This window comes from Echinops telfairi, unplaced genomic scaffold (genome assembly GCF_000313985.2).
Source record: "Echinops telfairi isolate 266 unplaced genomic scaffold, ASM31398v2 ScPeMD7_18;HRSCAF=68, whole genome shotgun sequence".
In the NCBI taxonomy this organism is placed as follows: domain Eukaryota; kingdom Metazoa; phylum Chordata; class Mammalia; order Afrosoricida; family Tenrecidae; genus Echinops; species Echinops telfairi.
Window position 1 is genome coordinate 25,399,376 of NW_022103915.1, and position 24,771 is coordinate 25,424,146.

The window sequence follows — 24,771 nt, forward strand, 5'->3', positions numbered from 1 at the left end:
ACAGCTATTCAAATAGGCTTCTGAATTTTTTCAATTGATGCAGATAGCTTCATTATGATTTTATCATTAAAAATTCAATTTTAGGTCCTTAAAGTAAATGATCGGAAAACAGAATCTTCCTGTGACTCATTATAAAATGAGTTAGGAAGAGAAGGTATGGGGGAAATGCAAATATTCTTTTTTGTGGAATAAATATGTTTTGATAGGGCAATATTTACTTATATAAAATGATAGTTTTAAATAATTCAATGGGCTGTATTTCAGCTGTTTAAAGGGAGAGGAAGTTAGCAGTAGGAAACATATTCTTCAGTTTTAAGTTGGTGAGTTATTTTGAGAGTTACACTATCCTGATTAACAGATGTGAATTGGGTCTTTTCTCTGTGATCTTGATAGCATGATTTAGTTAGGATTCTGTTTTATTTGTAATTGTTTACATATTTTCGATAGAAAAGTATACAGCCAATATTTGAGATTCATTAGCTACTCAGGTTTGGTATCATCCAAACCTAAATCATGTTGTCTCCAAACAAACACGATATAACTAAGCTACATCAAATGACGAAGAAACAAAGCCAGTCTATTGTTGTTGTCCTCTCATTTATCTGTTCCTTGCTTTGGTTTTCTATGATTTTCTCTATAGGAAATCTAGGACCTGTGAAGCTACAGGAATAATAAGAGAACAGATAGGGACCTGGGGGCAGAGAGGTGAGGTTGGGGGAAATCGAGAGTCAACAAGTTCACGGCAGAAGAAAATATTCTGAAATCGATTGTGGTGCTGATTGCAAAACTCTTCATAAGATGATAGCGCTATTAAATTGTATGATAGGTGGGTTATATGGCAATAAAACAATTAAAAACCAAAGCCAAACCCACTGCCATCGAAGTGATTCATAATCAGTCCCATCGGACAGAGTAGAACTGCCCCCATAGGGTTTCTCAGACTAACCACATCTTTCTCGGGTGGCAAGTGGGCCAGAACTACTGACCTTTGGACTAGCAACTAAATGCTTTAACGGTTACGCCACCATGGCTCCTTACCACAACCAAACCCATGGTCACAGAATCAATACCTATACTATAGAGTCTAAATAGTCAAATAGTTTCTGAGCTTGAAAAAAGGCAATCGCTTACATCTCGCTCAAAATTGGCAGCTTTGAAATCCATTTTAATTTAAGAACATTGAATCAGAAAAATAATTTCATGTAGAGCTGATGTCCACAGGAAAACAAAAGGGGTTGGATGATACCATACAGCCAACCGCCCACAATGATGAAAAGCGAGGCCTTCCAGTATTTCCAAACTAACCAAGAAATAACTTGTAGAAATGAAAGGTCCGACAAGTGGAACAGGTAAAACATAATAAACTCGCTAACCATGTGAGAGAAGGCAAAGTAATAGAGTAGAATCAGACCTGTGTAGTGAATCAAGTTTGGTGTATTTCTAGCAAACCTTAGAGCTGGGGTCACTATTTCCTGTTGCTTCACAGGCAATAGAAACTTTTCATGTAGGCAGCAGCATTAAGACCTGGCCCCAGAAACCATGGGTATGCTTCATGCTTATTGTTTTGGGGGGCAATGTAAAAGGCCAGAGAACTATTCCCTGTTTAATGGGAAATAGGGCTTGAGAGCTATCTCTGCATGTAAACCACATAAGAACCAATCAGATCCCCAGGGCAAAACACCTTCTCTCTAGGCAGCAACTGGAAGATCTACTTCCTTCTTGCATACATAATGCTTCTGCAACCATCCTGTTTATTCAAATCACTTAATAGGAACACTTTATAGGCAGCTATTTTGAAAGAGGAAAGGCTTATTGTTCTAATGTGATGAACTGAATCACCTTAGGCAGAGGGGGTCAAATCCTCACCCCACTGCTCTGCCCCAGAAGTCCCCTACAGAACATAGCACATTGTTGTAACATTGTTTTGCCACCCCCAACTAGATGTAATTCTATTATTTCAGAAATGTTGGCATTGGATTTAGACCTTCAAGTTGGGCTCCAATGGTTCGCAAGTCGTTGGAAACCCCCAGGCGCTCTGCTGAATAAAGATGACCTGTTCTGTCCCCTTCTAGAGCTGGTCTTGGAAACTCACTGGGGCAGTTCCCCCTTGCCCTAGAGGGTCACTACGAGCCAAAACTACTTTGGTTTTTTCCTCATTTGGCTTTTAAATCAGGAGCCTCAGTGGCCCAGTAGGTTAGCCATTGCTCTGTTAAAGTGGTTTGAGCTCTCCAGCCCCTTCACAGGAGAAAGAGGAAGTAGCCTGCTTCCCTAAAGTTCACACACTGAGATTATTAACTGATAACCTGAACAAATCTGATTAACACAGATTTCTTTTCATTCCATGCGTGTGGATTCCCGAAAGAATGCATCACACTCTAGAAAGGAACATCCCTGCTTATCATGGATCTGTTCCTATAATACTAAGGACAGGAACCTATAGAACTTCCTGGATCCAAAGCCACTTGCAAGTCACTAAGGAGTCTGGCTTCAATCGTTGTCAATTATTTTGGAATAAGAAATTGGGAGTTTTTTGCTTTTGTTTGTTTTGTATATTCTATACACACACCCCAAAAGCTCAAATGTCTTTGAAATTGGCCAAAAATAGCCAAAGACAACGGATTGTCTCTTATTAAAAAAGAGGAAAAATAAAATAATGAAAAGAATCAACTAGGAAATTCTTTTTATTATGTTCAGCCTTTGCTAAAATAAGATCCTAACACAACTCCAGTTTTAATTCCATTAAATATACACAGAAATTCAATGATATCTGTTCTCTATTTTATATCTATATAAAATTCCTACTAGAGATCATAGCATGTATAGCTTGCTATAAAGAAAGACCATAAAACATCACAATGTATCGGAGTCCAAAAAAGGGAACACACTGAAGCTTCTAATCGCCAAAGTCCTATCAACTTCAGCACAGTCGCTACATGTTGAAGCATCACAGCTGTTGACATGCGTGGTTCAGTACTAATTTTGGTTCACTTTATTTTATGGATTCATAAGTTCTCTAGACACACAATGAACCAAATTAGTATAAATAGCATACCATGTGAACTGCTGTTGAAATCCCATGGAGAACTGTGTTCTCGCTTTGTTGTGTTTTTGCCTTATCTGTCGCTTTGGCTCCCAACAATCCAGGAGGCTTCAAAGTTGTTGACCAATCATTATGGTTCCGCTTTGGGCTCCTACTTTTTTATCTCATTTAATATCAACCTCTTCATGTTCCCCACCTGCTACCCCTTTTTATTTCTGGTGGTTTAACTGGAAATCCACCTGCCCCAATTTAGCTCCCACATGATAGATTTTTCTTTTAGTGATTAGGGACTGACTACAAATTTCTGTGGGAATCTTATCACTCATTCCATGGGATTCGATGCTTCTGCTTATATATTATATTTATATATGTGTGGTTATACATATATAGATATAGGATATACACACATTAACACACTATAGTACATAGAAAACATGTATATATTCACATATATGTATTTTTTTTTTTTTTGGCAAATGATAAAAGAAAGCAAGCAAAACAAGACTGACCTGACCTACCTGTACTCGGTTCACATTCAACGAAGTCTTCATCATCGCTAGAACATTCAGCTGATGACACAAGGTCATCTGATGTTGGCTGTGCATGTCCAAGGAAAAGAAGAGGGGAGGGGGAGAGAGAGAGGGAGAGAGATCAGTGAATAAAGGCAGCAGAGACTGATCACTGTGTTCTGCCTGTTATGATTATTACTGATTCTCTTTTTCTAATGACGGCAGGCTGTAGGGCGGAGTATTTTTAACTCCTGGGGAGTTGGGAAAGGCTTTGGGTGCAGATAGCCTGTGGGCAGAAGGGCACCTGCCCCAGCTGGTTCCAGGTATTTCAAGACTATCGTGTTCCTATAAATCATAATGGGCAGGGTGCTTCTATCCCCACTTGAATTTCACATTTTAAAACCAAAAGGGCAAGAGCAAGGCTATTGAGAATGGCCAGAAGAGCAGCTAGTTGCTGCAGCTTTGAGAGGGCTTCCATGTGGATGGTGTGTGGGCTCAAGTGCATGGTTTGGTGATTGTGAGTCTATCAGCTGGCATAATTAATGAACACTGCGGAAGGCAGTCTGTTCAGGAACAGCATAATGGCTTCCCTCGCTAGCAGCAATTTCTTCGTGTAATTGCTGCAATTAGCTGAATTAGTAATGTGGACCAGCAGAGAGACACTGGGGCCGACTCTGGACACGGGTGAGGCTGTTGCTAGAGTGAGCAGAGAGGTAGTTTGCTTTTGTGTTTTCACTGTCATGGTAATAGTTCAACTTGAGTGAATGCTTTCCTTTTAACTGTCTCTGCAGACATGCCCCAAGGTCAGGCATCTACTGCCAGGTATATAGGTGACAGTGGTTATTGACAGGGAGAAGGGCCCTTGCTCCATGGCTGGTGAGAAGACTATTTTCTGTACCAGACACCAGTTATATCCCCAATCCATACTACGAAAAGTGGGTGATACTACGAAAAGATGAGTAAATATACAGATGGCACGCAAAACCCAAATCCATCGCCTACTAGGAGGCCTGGTGACACCATGATTCAGCACCAGGCTACAATAATGAGAAAGAACCCAGTGCTCTGTTCCCATAAAGATTATAGCTTTAAGAACCTCATGGGGCTGCTCTGAGTCAAGGTCAACTTGTCAACGGGGCAGCATCTAACAGCAACATGCCTATAAGGTGTCCACAATACAGGTGCTTCTCACCACTGACTCGGACTCCACATCCAAATGGAAGATGAAATTACTAAATGGTTTCCTTGCCTAGTGAGCAGTTACCATTAGCCAAATTTTATGCTAGGTCTGTACCTAAACTTAGTTATAATTATTATTATTAGAAACATCCTCATCATCACCCTTTAGGCATGGATTATTATCATTTCAATGAGAAGTGAGGTACAAAGCACGTAAGCGACTTTCTGGAGGACACACAGCTAGTCAGTAAGATAGAAAGGATTCCAGAAGATCTGAAGACCAGTCTATGTTTGTGGCCTCCTAATTGACTTGGATAGACCTTCTTTTACACGAGAACTCTATGCTTAGTGTTTTCACACCACATCTTCTAAGACCGAAATGCTAGGTGTCCAGTTCCTGGGTCCAGTGAAGGACAGCAGGAAAGCCCAGGAGGTCACTGATCTCACTTCGTTGACACTGGCACAGAGGGGTCTTCAACCACCGTATTGATCTTCTACGTCTAACAGGGAGACACTGAATCCCCTCTTCCTCCTTCTAGTTAGTAGAAGAAGGACGTTTTCAGCATACTTTTTAGAATCTTAGACGCCATTGTATGTTTCATTTCCAGAAAGGAAGCTGGATGTCGCATCCCAAAGCACTGTGATTGGTATTAGGGGACAGGTGAGCATGCCTCCTTGGTATTTCCTGCTGTGTCTGATGCAGGTTCAATTCCAGCTACTCAGTAAAGGAGCTGAGAACCAGGGATGAAAGAAATTATAAGGGGAAAACACTAATCTGAAGCCCCGTTGTCATTATGGGCAATGTCACCGCAAGGTAGTAAATCCGGTTTTGCTGATGGTGGGTGATCTTCGAAATTATAATGACTGGTGGCCCTCCAAAAGATGAGGTGACCTAAATGATGTATGCATATACCTGTGATACTAAAATTTCATGGGGGAGAAATGTCCAAAAAATCCTTGTATTCACCAGTTGACCTTGAAACAACATTGACTCCCGAGGACACCATTTGTGGCAGGGTAGAACTGTGCTCCAAAGATCTGAAGGGGCAGGGTGTTTTCTCCCCCAGGCAGAACCTCCAGTCTTTCTTCTGAGACCGCCCCCCCACCCCCTTGAGTAGATTCAAACAACCCATGTTTCAGTTAGCAGCTGAGCACAGTCGCCCACCCTGGGACTCCAACAAACTCCTCAGGAAGGGTCATCCTGAGAAACACTTAGGAATTTGTTCTAAATTGGACTCAGTCAGGAGTGGATGCTTGGTGATGTGGCTCTAAGGGTATTGCCGCGTGAACCATGTGGGGAATAACTAGCGGTGGCCCTTAGTGGTGAGTGGAATCTAGTGAGTTAATGAAAAGCTTATGAGCTTGTCTCCAGAATCAAAGGCCAGATGATACAGTTTAAAAAGACCACGAAGGAACAACAACAACACACAAGCCAATGCAACAAAAACAAAAACTCATTGCTGTCAAGTCGATTCTAACTTGAAAGAACTGGCCAATGGGATTCCCAAAGCTGTAACCTGTACAGAATAGACCGTGACATCTTTCTCCCACTGAGTGGCTGGGGGCTTGAATGACCGGCTTAGCAGCCTCTCACTTAGCTGCATGACCACCAGGGGTTTGTGGTCATGGAGTAAATGTTGAAAATAGGATGCAACTCTCCACTGGACACCAAGAACACACTAGTATAATTAGTAACGCAATGTGTATTTTAGCTCTAAAACAGATACCTTCTTTTTTATGGCACAAAAGAAATGACAGGGTAAATTGTAGTTTAGGATTTGTTTTTTTGTTTTGTTTCATTTCCAGGGAAAGTACTACTAGTTTTGAGGTCAAAAGGCTATTCACTGGTTTCCTCTCACCTTCATTCTGTCTCCTCTAATACGACATGCTTCTCTGCCATGCAGTTTAGCTGATACCTCCTGATTTTACCCTCTGTCCTTACCCCACCCCCACCCCTGCCTGCCCCATCCACTTCCATCCTAATAGTGGGTCACTACGATGATGTTGCTCTTCCGTTCTCTGGCTCCCTTCCTCCATGTATAAGGTCCCTACGCTACACTTGTTAGACATTTGGCTTCTTGGGTCTTCTATACAAAAGTTCTCCTTAGGCAGTGGGTGCTCATTTTGCCAGTAGCTCCTATAGATGGTGGCTAGATGGAAAGCAGGCTGGGTGGGAGTAGTTTAGCTGAGTGTGGGAAGCATAAGAGGAGGTCTTCCTCTGGGGAGAGTAGAGCTTCAAACTCCACCTCCTTCTTATATACTCGGGTCACTGGATGGAGACTTACTTAGTTTGGGGAAGCTTCCATCTTTTTAGCTCCAAATGGGGAATCCTTGGATCTTTGCCATTGGCTGGTTATGTGATTTAAGTCTGATGCTGAATGTGAAACTTTGTACCTGCCACATGGTAACTGCTTAATAAACACCAGCTTCAACATGCACATAAATGAACAAGGACAGCCACTTTCGCCTGATAAACTGAAATAAAACTCACTGCCATCTAGTAGATTCCAAAGGATCACTCCTAGTGACCCTTTGGGACAGTGTAGAATTGCCCTCGTGGGTTTCCAAGACTATAAATCTTTAAGGAAGGAGGGAGCCACCTCTTTCTCCAGTTTGCCTGATAATAACTCCAACTTTAGATTTGTTTGCTATCTGTCTATGTAACCTCTCTTTAATGAAACATCCCCTCCAGCATTGCTCTTCATTGCTCACAGTTCACCACCTCCATTTCTTTGGTACAAACATCATCTCTAGTCACAACTGCCTTGAAAAATTCTATAAGAATAGTATATTCGGGGAGATGCCAACAGAAAGTGCTCGGTTTTTCAAAGACACCTGAGCTCCTCTTCTTCTGGGTCCTATATCTCCACCTCACCATAAAGAGACAGAGGCCAATGAAAGTCCCAAAGCAATGAATAGTACGCCAACTCCCTCACTGCCCGGAACAGTAGCTGGTTGTCCTAGAAAACCAAGCATTGACATTGGCCACGTTTGCCATCGAAGAAAACCGCAGAGGATGGGGAGGATTTGCTCTGCTAGGGCACCATGCCTTCATTGGCCCAAATGAAACAGAATTAAGAAAAGTACAAATAGGGTGCTTTTGCTTCCGTTTCTGTTTTTCTACTTCCCTCCCTGCCATGTGAATAAACCAAAATTTTTGGATGATACCAGTTTAGAAGCATAACCTAAAATAATTACAATGGGTTACAATGTTATTCTCAGATCACCCAGGGCCTTCATTATGCAGCTCGCTTTGTTTTCTTCCCGTCAGCAACCTCCTCCAGGATCAGACATTGAACTTCCAGAGCAAAAGCATAGTTCTTTTACTCGCTGGAGTTTCTCACGGCTTGTGGATTATGTTTCACTCTTACAGATAGGCACACAATTGGAAGGGAAATTTTAAGAGTATAATGGGACCATCAGTTTTTAATCTGCTAATAAAATGCAGCTGACCTCAGCCTCTGTGTGTGTTTTGCCAAAAAATCATACCCATTGTTCACAACTACTCATAATACCTTAGAAAGAAGAACATTTAATGCTCTTGTGAATAAATGAATATCACACCTATCTAGAACCTTGCCTACTAATAACGTTTGCTCTTACTAAACACTTTCTATTTCAAGTTTTTATTAACAATTGTATATAATTCGATTTCACGCTTTGTGGTAAGCAGTTAACACCCGTTAACCCTTTTAATACAATCATCAAAAATATAAACATTTGTAGGAGCACCTGCTATTTTCACCTGCCTCACAATGCATGCTTCTTGTGATGATCATAGGGCCTCAGAAATCCCTTCTCTTAATGGTTTCGTTGGGATGCTAATCAAGGTATCCTCAATGTCAGTTCTTTCCTATTTTTTCTCACAGTGATTATCTAAAGTTCTCATAATTCCCAATGACTGGGGTATCTCACTCTCTCTCTGCCATCTAGTGGATTGGGATTCATAGAGATGCCATAGGACAGATTAGAACTATCCCCTGTCGATTTCTGAGACTATATATTTTCACTGAAGCAGAAAGCCTCATCTTTCTCCTTTAGAATAGCTGGTGGTTTTAAACTTCTGACCTTTTGGTTAGCAGTCCAACGTATAAACCACAATGCCACCAGGGCTCCTAGTGGGCTCTCAGTGTTTGTATATTATGGTTCTTGTTTGTTAAATATCAACATTATCCACAGTTCATTTGTGATAGATGGAAATATATCCCTCAAAAATATGTTCTGTACATACTGAGTCCTCTGTGTATAAAACCCCATTTTGAATAGTTTTCTTCTTTATGTCAGTCAGGCCAAATCACTCTAGAAATATACAAAGAGCTGATTAGGCAGGGAAACAAGCAATCAGAAATAGGGGAAGGTAGTTGCTACGCCATATGAAGACAGCAAAAGGCCAGAGGCACGGAAGTTAAAAAGAAGCCAGGTCTTTTCCCGGAGTCAAGAGAGAAGAACGCCCCTAGGGCCAGTGGCCCAAATTCAAACTTCTAGCCTCTAATCCTATGAGACAGCACATTTCTGTTTGTTAAACTCATGGCATTGTTGGTATAAGGTGGAGTTTCATAAAATCTGTGGAAAAAAGTCTTTAGTTTTAAATCCCATTATTCCACTAATGTTTTGAAGTCTGTGGCAGAGCTAATTAACTTAAGACATCATGCAAGAAGGAAATGAAAGACAGATGAGAATTCATAAACCAGATAATTTTGATAGCAATGACGAGCGGGCTGCTGGACCCACCTCAGTGGTATCTAAGAATTATGTCATCAGGGGCTTTGTTCATCCCTTCCTTTCTTCCACACTTCAGAACATATTCACTAAGTAATTACATACCAATCAAGCTTCTAATAGTTACTAGAGATACAGTGGTAGTAAGACATGATTTCTCTGCTTCTGGGAACTCACAAATTCTGGGGAGAGTCAAGCAAACAGGTAAACTTGTTGTAGTAAGCTCAATGCTTTGACAAGAAGGAGCCTAAAGCGCGAAGAGAGCAGACAGCATAGAAAAAGAGCTCGCTTCCTAGCAAAGCAGTTGTGGAAACGGAGCCCTAAGGGACAGATTAGCAGTGAAGTCGCAGAAATCAAGGGCCGTGAGTGGGGAAAGGAAAGCTGCTATGACAAAGTTTCCAAAGTTTGAAAAGGCAGCTTATTTGAATCCCTATGAGCAGTACAGGAGAACTGCAGGCAAGACATGGGTGTCCCTTGTGTCATTGTGTTGTCCTTGCACACTGGGGTCATGAGAAGGAGTTGAAATCCTGACCTCCCAGGTGATCAGACTTCTCCCCTCCACCCCTCTACTTGTCACCATGTCATCAGTCATAGTCCATCAGTAGCTCACACACATGGCCCCAGATCACAATCATAGGTCTGTCTGTGCCATCTCCCCGTCATCCAAAATAAACAACTGCCCTTGCCTTCTCAAGAAAAGGAAAGGACCGTGTCCCTCGATGTCTGCGAAGTTAAAAATAATAATTCATACCATTCTAATTTAAAATACGTATTTCATATTTTAGCCCACAAGTTCAAGGTGCTATATTTTGTATTACGATACATACATTTAAAGATAGGTATTATAATAATTTTCAGTAAACCATCTTACTGGCAGGAACCCGCTTTATTCTTTTCCTAAGAAAAAAATTTCATTGTATTTATATTGCTTTCTTTTTCCCCTCGAGCACTGCATATTGAAATTACCTCAGAATAAAACCGAGACAAAGAAAAGCTCGATACTGCACCCCGAGTCGGCATATTTACATGATGTATTCTACCTAATGTGTTTCGTTGTCAGCTAATCACGGCTCAGTCCTGCAAAATCTTCACAAGTCTTATGTTTGAGCCCACTGTGGCAGCCACTGTGTTGAACTATCTTTTCAAAGGCTTTTCTCTTTTTCTTTGGCCCTCCGGCTTACCAGGCATGATGCTGTTTTCCAAGGACAGCTCTCTCCTGAAATCATGCCCAAAGTACATGAGTACTAGGTTCTAAAGAGCATTCTGGCTGTACGTCAACCAAGACAGATTTGTTGGTTCTTTTGGCAGTCCCTGGTACTTTCAATATTCTTCGCCAGCACTACCATTCAAATGCCTAGATTCTTCTTTGTTCTTCCTTATTCCATGTGCAACTTTCACATGCATTATGAGGCAATTGAAAATACCATGGCTTGAGTTAGGCATATTCAAAATACCATGGCTTGAGTTAGGCATACCTTAGTCCTCAAAGTAACACAGTGTTTGTCAATACTTTAAAGAGATCTTGTTCAGAAGATTCAACCAACGTGATACATCTTTTGGTCTCTTGACTGTTGCTTCCATGAGCATCGATGATGAATTTAAGCAAGATAGAATCCTTGACAACTTCAGTCATTTCTCTGCTTATCGTGATGTCACCTATTGGGAGCCAGGATTTTGGTTTTCTTGACATTGAGTTGCAATCTGTACTGAAGGCTGCAATCCTTGATCTTCATCAGCAATTGTTGCAAGTTGTTCTCAATTTCTTCAAGCACAACTGTGTCATCAGCATATTGCGGGTTGTTTTCTTCTTCCTATGGGCCAGCTTCTCTAATTATTGGCACAGCATACAAATTGAGCAAGTACAGTAAGAGGATACATATAACCCGATCACAGACAGCACTGGTTTTCAAGATAGATCTTGAAAGGTTCTTTTGGGTGATAAATACAGCGCCACTCCTCTTAATGGTGCCATTCACAGGATAGTATACTATAGGATTTTCTGATTCAACATGGCCCAAAGCTGTCCATTTCAACTTCCTAATGCCTAGGGTAGCTATCTTTATGCATTCCAATTCATATTTGATGACTTCCAATTTTCCTAGATTCTTAATTTGTGCATTCCAAGATCCAGTGTTTAGTAGATGTTGGCCGCTATTTCTTCCCATTCTAAGTCATGCCCCGTCCGCAAAGGAAGGTCTTGCAGGCTTGACTCCATTCGTGTCATTAGGCTGACTTCACTTCGGGAAGGCAGCTCTTCCTCGGTCCTCCTTTGAATGCTTTCTGAGCGGAGAGCCTTCCCTCCTGCCACTATCACTGACAATACTGCTCCTATTCATTCTGCCTGCAGTAGCTGGCAAGGTCTCCGCGCTACGTATAAGATTTTCAGAAGCCAATTACTCCATTGTGAACGCTGATTCTTCATAGGCTGTCTGGAAGCTCCACTGAAACTTGTTTTCTCTGGGTGACCCTGCTGACATTTAAAATATCAGTGCCATCGCTTCCAGCACCGCAGCAACACACAAGCCACCAGAGTATGACAAACTGGCAGACAAGTGGTGGACATAATGTTTACGTTACCCATTGATGTAGGTGTCGATATAAACATTATACATGATACATGCACTATGGACATATTTCCTTTTCTTATTTTTGCAGGGGGGTGGGGTTCTCATTTTTCACCCATGGATTATTGTTTCTATAATCATCTGCTTCTAATAATTTGTACTGAAGGGATCTTCCCATCTCAACACAGTGATGAATCCATTTTATTCTTCATTTCTACCCAATCCTGGCATTGTGAGAAGCATCTACTGCCAAGTTCAGAACTGCTCAAGCCAGTTTTTCCCTCTATCCCTCTACAGTTTCAGCCTGTAGCCCTTTATCTTTGATTGAGAATAGGCTAATCAGTTTTAGGATCATCATTTTCCTCCATCCTTGCTCCTTGGAACCACAGTTATTTGAACAAGATTAAGCACAAGATAAAACAAGTCCTGCCACAGAACAGCTTTATGAAATTATAAATAACACACCCAGGAATGATGATCTCCTTTCTTCTAGTGAAAAAGGAAAAGAGAAAGGCCCATAAGTATTCTGAAGTCCCACAGAAAACAGTCATATATCTTTGCAGGTGTTCCATGCTAAAAATAATTAAATTTCTTCAAATGCTTGGTGTTTTCATTCCTCCCACTGTACTTTCACTCTCAGAGTGACTTTGAAGTTTAAATACTTCATGGGTGGGAGACTCCACATCAGCTTCATTATAAATGTTTATTCTTCATTTAAATAAAGAATATCTGAAATATTGCAAATAAAATAATTCACTGGCTCTAGCTAAGCTTACAACCCTTAATGGGATTTGAAAAGTTGGACCATCTCATTAAAAATTTATCTACTAAGATTTTCTTGACAAAATTGTTGCCTGTTTATAATCCTACACATTCGTGTACCAACAACTAGATGTTTTTCAGACTAAATAAAAGAGAGACAATTTCTGGAGCTTGCAGAAGCTTCCTAAAAACTGTTCTATCTCCCACCTCTGTCTTCCCTACCCCTAGACCCACCTCAAGTGCAACGAAGAAATAACATAGGAATAACATCAGCTTGCATGAGTATGATATCCCTATATTCATTCTTCCTATGAGTAAGTCTTCCTTTGATAGTCAATTCCAGAAGAAAAACTGGCACATTGTTGACAAGCTGAGCCATTAATATTATTAACTTGTTGCATTCAACTGAGAAAGGAGCATATCATAATGTAGGTGCTGACCAATTAAACTGAAGATACAATATTCTACTTTTGCATGCTGTCTTAGGTTACTCTTGTGTCCCACTTCTATGTACCTGGACTTCTCATTATTAGTCTAATACCTGGCAAATTTAAAGATGCTATTCTAGGGTTCTTGTATTTGGAGATTCCCAAGGTATTGCTGTCCTTTCCACTCCTGGAGACGATCACTTGTAGGTAAGCTCTGACTGCAGATGAGTACCTGTCTCACTGGGCTTGTAGATCTCACTCTGCAAGGCAGGAGGATGCTTTAAAGAGTTACCAAGGACAAAAGGAATTGCATTCGGAATAAGCAAAATTAGTTAATTGGACCAGATGGTTTTCTAAAAAAATTAAGAAAAAAAAAGAGAGCAAATTGATCTATTCAACAATTAATGCTTTCAACATGTTTATTAACTGTCTACAAAGTGTCAATCATTGGGCTACAGTTCAAACAGAGAAAAGACAAAGTCTCTGTCCTCACAAAATTTTCAGACTACTGGGATTTGATTAAGTAAAACCAGAAAGCATTGATTAGTTGCTAAGTCGTTAGCTACAACATTATAAAAACTAATATACGGTTCAGAAGAGGTCACCACTACATTTTAAAATGATTATCCATTCTTAGTAAAGCTAGAATAACCAGGAATTCAGTCAAATAGTACTACCCAAATCACTTCAAATTATGCCCACGTGCATCAGTGTCCACGCTATTCGCCCATATTTTGCACATCCTGCCAGGGAGGGCAAATCAAAAAGTATTACTTTAAAAGCATAGAAACCTTTATTAAACACAGATATGAAAATGTGAAACCATTGTTTCCCTATTTCTCCTCATGGGAGTCTGCACACATCTGCAGTTGGTGTGTCTACCTCCCTCAGGCTTCCCCAAAGGACTCCGTGCTCTTCGATGCACACCATGTCAAAGTAACAGTTTGGGCATCCTCCAGGGACTCAAACTGTGTTTCTTTCCATTTAGGAACAAAAAGAAATCTGAAGGGGAGATCATGGCGGTCGATTGGATGGGGTAAGGTTCCCCAATGTAATTTACTCTAGAAAGCCCTTGATGTCACTGAAGAATCAACAGGTACATTTTCATGATGGAACCAAAAATCCTTCAGTGCATCTGCCTTGGTCTTTTCTCACCAATGTAGTTTTCTATTTCCTTAAAACTCTTTATACCATCCTGTGTCCTTCAAGAAAATCTATCAAGATTATTCCACTTGGAATCTCAAAAACCAGTGGCCATAACAGTTTCAGCTGACTTCTCTACCTTGAATTTGAATGGTCCAGCAAAGCCCTGCAGAAGTCCCCGTTTTGGTTAGCCCTTTAAGGAGATGAAGACCGGCGTATCACTGAGAGAACTTGTCTACAATCATGGACTGATTGCAGAGACGCGCTTAAATACCTTTTTGCTGGAATAAATCTGTGAGTGTATGCACTGGAATTTTACTAGGGGTATTTTTTAATTTACCCTGGCACTAGAGCCAGGTAAAGAACAAGATGGTTTATAATCACTTTTGCTAATGAATTAACCTTGGGGGAAATCCTTCTGCAGACTCAAGATTTAATTAACAGTACTTAGTCTAATTGTGTGCCAAGGATTGCAGTCCTTTTTTCCTATCCTTGAGGTCTTTGGGGATTATATAAATAAATGGGTCACAGCATCTTTTTTCCCCTTGATTTATTTCCAGTTTTAAGATTTCCTTCCATCTGCTCAGAGAGGGTGGTTTGGATCAAGAGAGAAGGGTGGGGGGAGTGAGTGGGTGGAAGGGGGATTAATCTATTTGTTGTTCAAGGCAGCCTGACAGAGGGAAGAGGGGTATTGAACCAGGGAAGATTAACCAAACTTCAATGTACCTCCCCAAAAGCAGGAGGACTGTAAGGCTACGTGGTGTTCCACTGATAAGCAAATCCCTCTAAATCCTTTCAATTTATTTCTTGGCTTGGAGAAATTACATATTATTTAGGAGGCAAAGAAAAAAAAAAGAAAAGAAAAAACATCCACCCAACCACACACCATGTCTAGGAATCTAGATTGAATGCCTATTGATTACATATATACATATCAAGGTTTGGCTGTGATGGCTCATTTTCTTATTAATGCAATTGTCTCTACGATTGCTAATCAGAAAGGCTTGTCTGTATCTCAAATGTTTTTGGTTGTTACTACAAGCCTCGTTGGAAGAATTTAGGGTCTAGCTAGTATAAGGAAAAGAGCACTGGTGGCAGTAAATGTTGGACTGCTGCAGTTCAAATCCATCACACACTCCACAAGAGAAAGTTGAGGCTCTATGTTCCCATTAAAAAATTACAGACTCATAAATATTATATATGGTGAATAAAAGTCAAAACCACCTAGATAGCACTGGATTTTCCTCTTATTATTATTATAAGGAAATGCTGAGAAGTCTGCTACCACTCCAGGGAAAGGTCTCAGTCTTTTCTTTTTCTCTTTCCTTCTTCTTTGCTTCCTTTCTACAACCTCCCTCAACCCTGCCTTGCTTTCTGTTTGAGTTGTGATTTCCTTTCTCTGTGAACTTGACCATTGTGCTTCTGAAAAGGACGGTCTGCATCGAACCAACCTGCTTCAGAAAGGATAGTCACTGATGTGCCCATATTAATGTGCAACACAATAACGTAGATACTCGTCAATGGAGTCGATATGGATGAGCTAGAGTCTCCGTGATGAGATATGGTTGTGGTTTGGGGTTTTGTCACCGTGGCCCAGTCATCCCTTGACACATCTTGAATCTGTGCACACTAGAACGATGCCTGTCCCAGTCCTGAGATATCCCTGTGGTTGGGAGAAGATGGCACTTCTGTGATTCATAGAGTTGTCATGAGCAGCCTTTTGCAAAAGTTAGACTTTTCTTCCAAGTTCACTGTAGACTAGAAGTCCCACGGAAACATGTTGAGCATCATAGCAATGCCCAAGTATGCCTAACAGGCTGGTGGTGGTTGTCTTTGAAGAGCACCGGCTGGGAATTGAACACCAACTCCCACATGGCAGGTGAGGATTTGAGCACTGAATTGGTATCATTCATGTTTTCCTAGTTTGTACAATTTAGGAAGAATGGATTTTGGGTGGAAAAATAGGAAAAATGCAATCATATTTCCCTGAAACATGGTCTTTCTCTTTGTACTCCATCTAAGTTCCTAACCTCACTATCCAACACAGGCAAAACAACAACAACAACACAAACCTTGGTAGGTTGAAAGGGTAGCTTAGAAGGTCTTAAAAAGATAAGTTTATATTCTCACTCCTGTACCTGTGAATGTGGTCCTGGTTGAGGAAATCAGGTCTCTCTTTGAATAGTATCAGCTCATCCATACCAGAACATCCTAGGCCTACTTCTAATCCCTTTAAGTGTTACTTCATAAAAGGAGAGAACGGACAGAGTCACACAGGAGGAAGTCCGTACATGTGACAGTCACAGTTGAAAGCCAGGCCAAGGACATCAAGAAATCCCCAGGGCTATTAGGAGCTAGAAGAAACAAGAAAGAACCTGCTGCTAGAGGAGGGGGTGGGGAGGAGAAGAATAGAAGAGGAGGAGGAGGAGGAGGAGGAGGAGGAGAAGGAAGAGGAGAGGGGAGGAGAAGAGATACAAGCTCAGCAACACAGTGAAAATGCCCAGTCTCCAAAACTTTGAGAAAATGAATTTCTGTCATTTAAATACAGTCACTTAGTGGTATTCTATTACAACAAAATTTTGTTATGGTATTTTGTTAGGGAAACTATATTACCCACCAACTTTGCAGGGAGAAAGACTGGGGAACGGATTCAATTGAAGCTTTTTAATTCATATCATAAAATTCCACAATATAGAAAGTCTTCAGGTGGTTGAAGAAGAAATCTAGGAAACCAGACAGACTCACTTTCCCTCTTTTTCCAGGCACTTATTGGAATTATCCCACCATAGATAATGATTCAAAATGATTTATGAAGTGAATATAACCAATTATACCCAAAGTGTAAGACTGTTCTTTTCTCATCTTTAATGAATGACAATGAGACAAGGGTGTTTCCCTATTCTAGTTCACAGCATCCATGCTCACGGTCAAAGCTTGTGTGGGAAACAGTAGGTGAAACCACGGGTGTGCCCAGCAGTCACACATGCCTCATTCTGAGAAGGACCCTGTGCTTGGTTGAAGGATCCGCGGCCAGCATCTTGAAATGAGCCTTGGTGGTGTAGTAGGTCACAATTTGGGCTGTTAACCACAAGGTCAACTTGAAATCGACAGCCCCTCTGCAGAGAAAGATGAGGCTTTCCACCCTCATGTACTGTCTTGGAATCCCACGGGGCCATTTCTAGTCTGTCCTACATGGTTGGAATCAACTCCATGGTCATACATTTGGTTTTGGATTTTAGCCACCATCGTGGAATTGAGAAGCACTTCATCTATGAAGCCATGTGCTGTCAATGAAGTGCAATGGGACAGTGGGGCATATGTGTGAACAGAGGAGGTCTCCGCAGTGTCACCATCCACTACCATTCCGGGTCAACCCATTCACGTATAGCATTCTATTGACTCTCCAATAGCACAGAATTCTACGGACCCAATAGATGTGGGAGTAATATAAATCAAACAGCTTTATGTTCACCTGTCTTCCAATTATTCTCTCCAGGAGGTTCATCCTGGCTTCTAAACACAAGCAGCTAGGAGTAAATGCTCAGTTGAAAGCTGTTCTCCTTTGCGTTTTCTGTGTACCAGGGATGTGTGACACCTGCAGGTGTGGCTATGAGGACACTGACAGCCCCAGGAGGCCACATTTCCTGCTAGAACTAGCACTTGCCTTCCTGCCAGATGAAAGGCCACGATAGTCTAAGAAACTCAAACTATCAAGGAGCCTGATTACATGCTTTGTCACTTCTATCGTTCAGCCCATCATATCTAATGACAGTGAGTCAGGGACTCAGGGCCACCCAGAGATCTGCTCATTTTTCAGCCCTATCTCATTAGAACTTCAGTGAGTCAAAGTTAGCGAGTGTTGGTAGTGTCAGTGTCAAGAAATGAAACATCACAATTTCAGTTAGCTGTGTGCAGTGTTTTCACTATGTTGGTATGAACAAAACACATATGCATACATGAGGTACTGAATGCAGATTGGGTTATCTCAGTGACTCGATATTTGAGTGAAATGTGCTTATATATGCATTTTAAACCGGTATTGCACAACATAAAGATGAATGGAAATATTCATGCTAATAATTTGGACTTTTTTTCTTTTACTTAGAATAGTGTCAAAGAACAAGCCAAACGTACCAGGACAAGCTGAAAGAGAGCCAGGGAAGAAAGGGAAAACTTCATGTTTTAATGGCTTTCATGACATTTTTTTCTGTTTTGAATACATCGTTAATTTTGTTTTGTACTTGTTCACAAGAACAGCTCCACAAAATGCTTCTGAACAAGCCCTAAGAGGCGGGGATTGTTTTCAGACACTCAAATTATGATAAATAGTTTACAATCTGAAATTGGGAGCCTTGGGCTTTCCTCCTAGTCTTGACTAGATGTGGCTTTGACTGGCCCTCGTGCCTTGGAGAGATGTCCAGGCGAGTGGTGTCAGCAATTCCTAAACCAGCCCAGCTCTCTCTCACCCCAGGACACACCTAGACCCTGCATACCACTCACACCGCTCTTTACTAACGCGACAGGTAATAGCCCAAAGGAAGTCCAATTCCGTATCTCTCCACACTCCTTTCCAATTCTGAGACAGATTTCAAGGCAGACACTTTTTAAAAGTCACCAAGACAATCTTGACTCATGGAAACCCCTGTATTTCAGAGTCCTATACATTGAAAGCCGTGGGGTTTCAATGTCTGTGACCATTTGGAAGCTCAACACCATGTCTTGCATTCAAGGCTTCTCTGAGCAGACTTGAACCTTCAACTCTCTGGTTAGTAACTGAGCACACTAGCTTTCACCATTGGTATCACTCAGGAACTCCAAGAGAAAAAGGAGGAGGAGAGGAGGGAGAAGAGGAGAGGTGGAAAAGAATTTATAATTAGAAAATATGTTGAAAATTTTGAAATGTCTTTATGCATACACAGAGGTATTGTGCTAGATGGCAAGACTAGACTTGAGACCTGCTCTGATAGCTACGAGACTGGTGATATTGACTTTGAGACAAAGTTCCTTCTGAAAACTTTGAGACTAAGTGATCTTGGGAAACCTGATGTCCTTCCAAACTGGCCCTCAGGAAACGAAGATCACTGAGTGCCTCTGCTGAGTCTGTGGCAACTTTGTGGCCTGGAATATTTTAATATACTTTGCCTCTTTGAAAAAAAAATCACTCTATCAAGGGCCAATACTTTTCCTCCTACACTTCTAAGGAGTGAAGGGAAAAAAGTGTTTTGTTTGTATTTTTTATCGATTCAATCACTTTGAGCAAGCAATAAACAACTAAATACTGCAGAGTAGCTTTAATGACAATCGTTTAAAGATCAAGATCTCTAAGCAACACAGACTCTCATTCTAGGTGATTGGAAATGAACAGAAATCCATAAAAGAGGATTACAGGGCAAAAAACAAGAGAAGCCACATTCATAATTTAAGACACTTCTTTTCATGTATGCCTTACTGATGAAGGCACCCGAGTCCTATTCTATTTGTACAGCATTGGAGATGTCCTCCCAGCAGGTAATCTCTTTCCCTCCCCTTTACTTTGCAGGGTGCTGAGAAGGTGCCTCACATAGACCGAGAAGGGCAAAGGACGGCACGAAAGTGGACACAGCACTAGAGCTTCGCCAGCTCTTTCTAGTCCCAGATCTGCAAGTTCAGCAAAGGGCCAGGTGAGCCAGAGGGCACGCCTTAACATGAGTAGAACACGGTCATTGCCCTCAACGCCCGTAGAGTGTAACAAGAAATGGTTTCTAGCACTGTCACTACTCACCCCCCCACCCCCACTTGCTCTTGCCTTGGGCTGCGAGCAGGCTAGTCAACTGTCCTTTGCAACTAGAGACGACCATGTGTCATGGACAAGAACATAGACCCGAGGCTGATGAGAGAGGAAGACTTGGCTGGGACATATGCATTCCCTATTTTCTCGGGTTTTGAAGGTCTATTTAAAGCAGCAGCCGCCCTCTGGTGATCAAGAGGTCATACGCATGAGAGAAAGGCAGAAAAGAAGTGAGAAGTTGACGGACACTGTCAAGCTGCTGAATCAAAACCAGTTCCTTTCTATCTTTCAGACTCCAGTGCTCTCCTGAAAGAGAGGACGGATGCCATCTTCAGCCACTCGAGGTCGTTTCTGTTACGAGAAGTGGAATGTAAGCGTCACCGAGGAACAATACGAGAGCGACCAGACAAGATGTAAAGTACCTACTTGTGGTCTTTGCCTGTGGTGAACATTAGTCAACAAATGACAGGTCAATCATACCCCAGGGTGGGATCTTCACGTACCTGTACGTCACACATATCTGTTAACAAAGCTCACCAAAATACAGTCACTTCTGTGAACATTCCAGGTTTACCTCTCCAGTGACCCCATGAGAGAAGGCGCTAGCAATCTGCCACTGTAAATATTCTAAACGGAACCAAACTCATTGCCATCAAGTAAGGTTTTATGCAAGCAGACTGCCACATCTCTCTCCCATGGAATGACTGGTGGGCTGCAAACCCTTTGGTTAGCAACCTCGTTCTTCACAAGGGCTCCTTCCTTATATGAAGATCACAGTCTAGAGAACGCTGTAGGCAATTCTACTCTATTATAGGGGGTCATTCCTAATTCATAGCACCTAAAACTAATGACAGGGTTAAAGACAGGTCAGCATCATGGAGCAATCTGGAAATTGTGGATGGTTTAAACAAATTTATAGGCCTGTCTTTTACAAGAAGTCCAAAATGTACCGAAAAGAGAATTGGAGTTTCGCTGCTTATTACCCCAAATAGACTTGGCCTAGCAGAGCTCAGCGGCAATGGTCTTTTGACCACACCAGCCCTGCCCCACTTAAACCCTTAAATGGAATTCTTTATATAAAAGAAAGTAATAGTAAGTGCAATTGCTTTGAATAAATGCCCTTTAAAGTGACTTCAGCAATTATGCTGTTTGTAAGCACCTAGGAGTCCATTAAGATAAACATGTCTCTTTGAATATTCACATTAATGCACTAGATGTTCTTAGAGAAATCTTGGTTGAACGTTTTGCAGTTACTCACTTTATCGTGCCTTGCTCTTGTTCCCCTCAATGCACACATTAATGCATGTAGGGGATAGCATTTAAATGATGTGCGTTGCAAAGCACACATTAACACATAAGGCAGTCTCTAACCACCTTTAAATGCAGAATAAATATACTTTAGTTTCTAAATGCCTACATAGGCCATTTACCAAGGAACACATTGGATTATACTTTATTTTCCCATATAAGTGATATCTTATTGAGAAAGGTAATAAATGCTTGCATTTAAAATACTTTTCGTATGCTTCCAATTGTTTGGTACACAGAGGTCCAAATGGAATCTAATTCCCTGTTTATCCTTCTATGAAACAATATGTCTATCTCTCTCTCTCTCTCAGAGGAAGTGAGAGTATGTCTATATACCTTTTTGTTAAGCTTGGAGTCCAACTTCCTTAATTTCTGCACTGAATTGGGAAAAGGCTCAAGGAGTTAATAGTATTTATTCAATAGTATTTGAACTAGTTGAAATCACTAGTTCCTTCCCACTGAAGTGAAGTGCAGGCACACTTTAAAATCTATAGGCTTAAATGCCACATGACTGTTACAATTATATTCTTGCTGTTATCCAGTTGATTCTGACTCACAGTGACCCCATAAGACAAGGTGGAAATGGCCCTGAGGGTTTCCAAGACTACAGTTCTCTATGGGAGTAGAAGATCTCATCTTTCACCTGTGGAGCAGCTGATGGTATTGAATTGCTGACCTTGTGGTTTGCAGCCCAAAGCATAACCACTACACCACCAATGATATTAGTAGGAGTAATATGAGATTTAATAGTCAATATTTAACTATCAGTACAGCATGAAAACGGATTAAGTATAAGCCATAGTGGCTATAGTCCCAAAGATAGGCCCTAGATGTTTCTGTTCTAGGTCTAAATCCCCCTTCTGAAGAGGACAGTAGTAACTTCTGCCAAGAAAGACTTCACTGGCCTGGGTGTAGAGGGCAATAAGGACTTCAGGTAGAGGCTATTACCAAGATGTATTGAAATATATCCAAAATATATGTAAACATGATTTAGCACATGATTTAAAGGAAGCTGAATACAATGCTGTCTGTGATAGGATATGTATCAACAGAGAAGAGAATCCAATCAATGTAATTTTATTCAACCTTACTCACCAACCATTAAAGTTAGTGATGCAGAAATTGAAGAGTTCTACAAACATCTTCAGCCTGGATTTGATAAAACATGAAATCAAGATGCATTGATAATTATTGGTGATTGGAATGCAAAACTTAGAAATAGGAAGGAACAATGGTGGGGAAAAATATGTCCTTTGTGATACAAATGAAGTTGGAGTTCACATGATAGAATTTTGCAAGAACAACAACTCTTCATCAAAAAATACCCTTTCAACCAAAGATAAAAATGACTATAAACGTGGGCTTCACCAAATGGGATACGCACAAATCAAATTAACTACATCTGTTGGAAGAGATAAAAGAGAAGTGCAATATCAGGACTAAAATGAGGCGAAGAGTCAACTGTGGAATAGATCATCAATTGCTTACATATAAATTCAGGTTTTGAGCAAGTAATTGGAGACCTTGGATTAAATTAATGAGAATACAGTATCAGGACTGGAGGAAGCCTTATTAACAACCTGAAATATGCCCATGACACCACCTTGCTTGCTGAGAGTGAGGAGGACTTGAAGCACTTCCTGATGAACATTGAGGATTGCTGACTTAGGTATGGATAAAAACTCGATGTAAAGAAAATAAAAATCCTCACAACGATTCCAATATGTAACATCATGATAAACTGAAATAAGACAGAAGTTGTCAAGGATTTCATATTGCAAGGACCCACAATCGATGTGCCTAGAAGCAGCAGTCAAGAGATCAAAAGAGGCCGGATGGATCTGCTGCACGAGGCCTCTTTAAAGTGTTGAAAAGCAGGATGTTATTGTGAGGACTAAGGTGCGCTTGAGCCAAGCCGTGCTGTTTTCAATCGCCTCATAAGCATGTGAAAGTTGGACACTGAATAAGGAAGACAGAAGAAGAATTGATGCCTTTGAATTGTGGGGCTGGCCAAGAATCTTGAAAGTACCAGGGACTGTGAAAAAACCAACAAATATGTCTTGGAAAATGTATAGTCAGAACAACAACAGAATTGTATACGAATGGATATATTGGATTGTGTAATATATGGCAAAAAAACCACAACCCAACAAACTCTTATAGGGAAAAAGGTAATTTAAAAAAGGCATCCTGGGGCATAGGGTGGAGGAGGGAGGGGATAAAGGGGAACTGATACCAAGGAGTTCAAGAAGAAAGAAAATCTTTTGAAACTGATTGGGGTAGCAGTTGTACAATACTGCATGATGTGATTGAACTATGGAATGTTATGCTATCTGTAAGAGCTCCCAATAAAATGTTCCAAAAAAAATTTTTTTTAAAGAATGCTCCTTAGAAGCATGAATTGGGATACTTGATATCACCTGCTTGGAGTGTGATGTCAGGAGAGGACAGTTCCTATTGAAAAGACATCCTGCTTGGGAAAGTGGCGGGGCAGTGAAAAAGAGGACGGTCCTCAACAAGATGGGTCTGACACCGTGACTGCCGCAGTGGGATCGAACATAAGTACAATTGTGGGGCTGGTACAGGACCGGCAGCGTTTGCTTCCAATATGCCCAGAGTGGCTATAAGTCTGAACCAATTCCACATCCCCTACCCACAACAACATAGATGCCACATTCAATGTTCTTGGGACAGATTCCTTTATACTGAGAAACTTCTGTTCAGTGGCCTCAATGGATATATCCTACAGTGTCAAGGCTGATGTTTCTCACCACCCATCCACTCAATAGTTCTTTTCGGAGCTCGTGATGGGGAGAGGGACTGATAGTGAGTTATAGGTGAAGCCACCTCAGTCCTGAAGAAGCTTATGGTTCAATATATGTGTCCAGGCTGCATGTCATCAAACACTTGGCAAGTAGTGAACGTCAAAGGGGAGCTCTAAGCCAAGTAACTTCTGAATCAGCATGCCTTAGAAGAATTTCTGAAGGTGACAGTCTTTGGCTGTGACAGAGCAATAGGATAGGAATAGGCAGACATGGGAACAGATAGCTCAGATGCATGCAAAAATTAATGCATGGAAGCAGGAAAGTCAACAGGAGAGCATGAGAGTAGGAGACTAATGCATTTTGGGTGCCTAGGGAAGCACAGAGGTGGAAGAGAGTGGAATGAATAGTATGGCGTGTGTGTTGTTAGTTGCCATCAGTTGGCTCGTATTCACAGTGACCCTCTACACCAGGATGAGACACCACCTGGTCCTGCACCATCCTCCCAATTGTTGCTACGTTCGAGCCCATTGTCGCAACTACTGTGACAGTGTATCTTGTCCAGGGCCTTCCTCTATTTCACTCCCCGC

At 41.3% G+C, this 24,771-nt stretch overlaps 1 protein-coding gene across 16 annotated transcripts in view; it reads right to left on the minus strand.

Moving 5' to 3' along the window:
- The window catches only part of NRXN3 (neurexin 3), a 1,902,419-nt gene that overhangs the window by 59,389 nt on the left and 1,818,259 nt on the right, over positions 1 to 24,771 (minus strand). For 11 of the 16 annotated variants that reach the window (XM_030884921.2, XM_045287967.1, XM_030884919.2 and 8 more), the window contains one exon: positions 3,559 to 3,637. In XM_030884921.2, coding sequence (XP_030740781.1) covers positions 3,559 to 3,637 — 79 coding nt within the window. Of the gene's footprint in view, positions 1 to 3,549; positions 3,638 to 24,771 lie in introns of all 16 variants that reach the window. The other 5 variants (XM_045287970.1, XM_045287968.1, XM_045287966.1 and 2 more) reach the window with 1 other exon arrangement.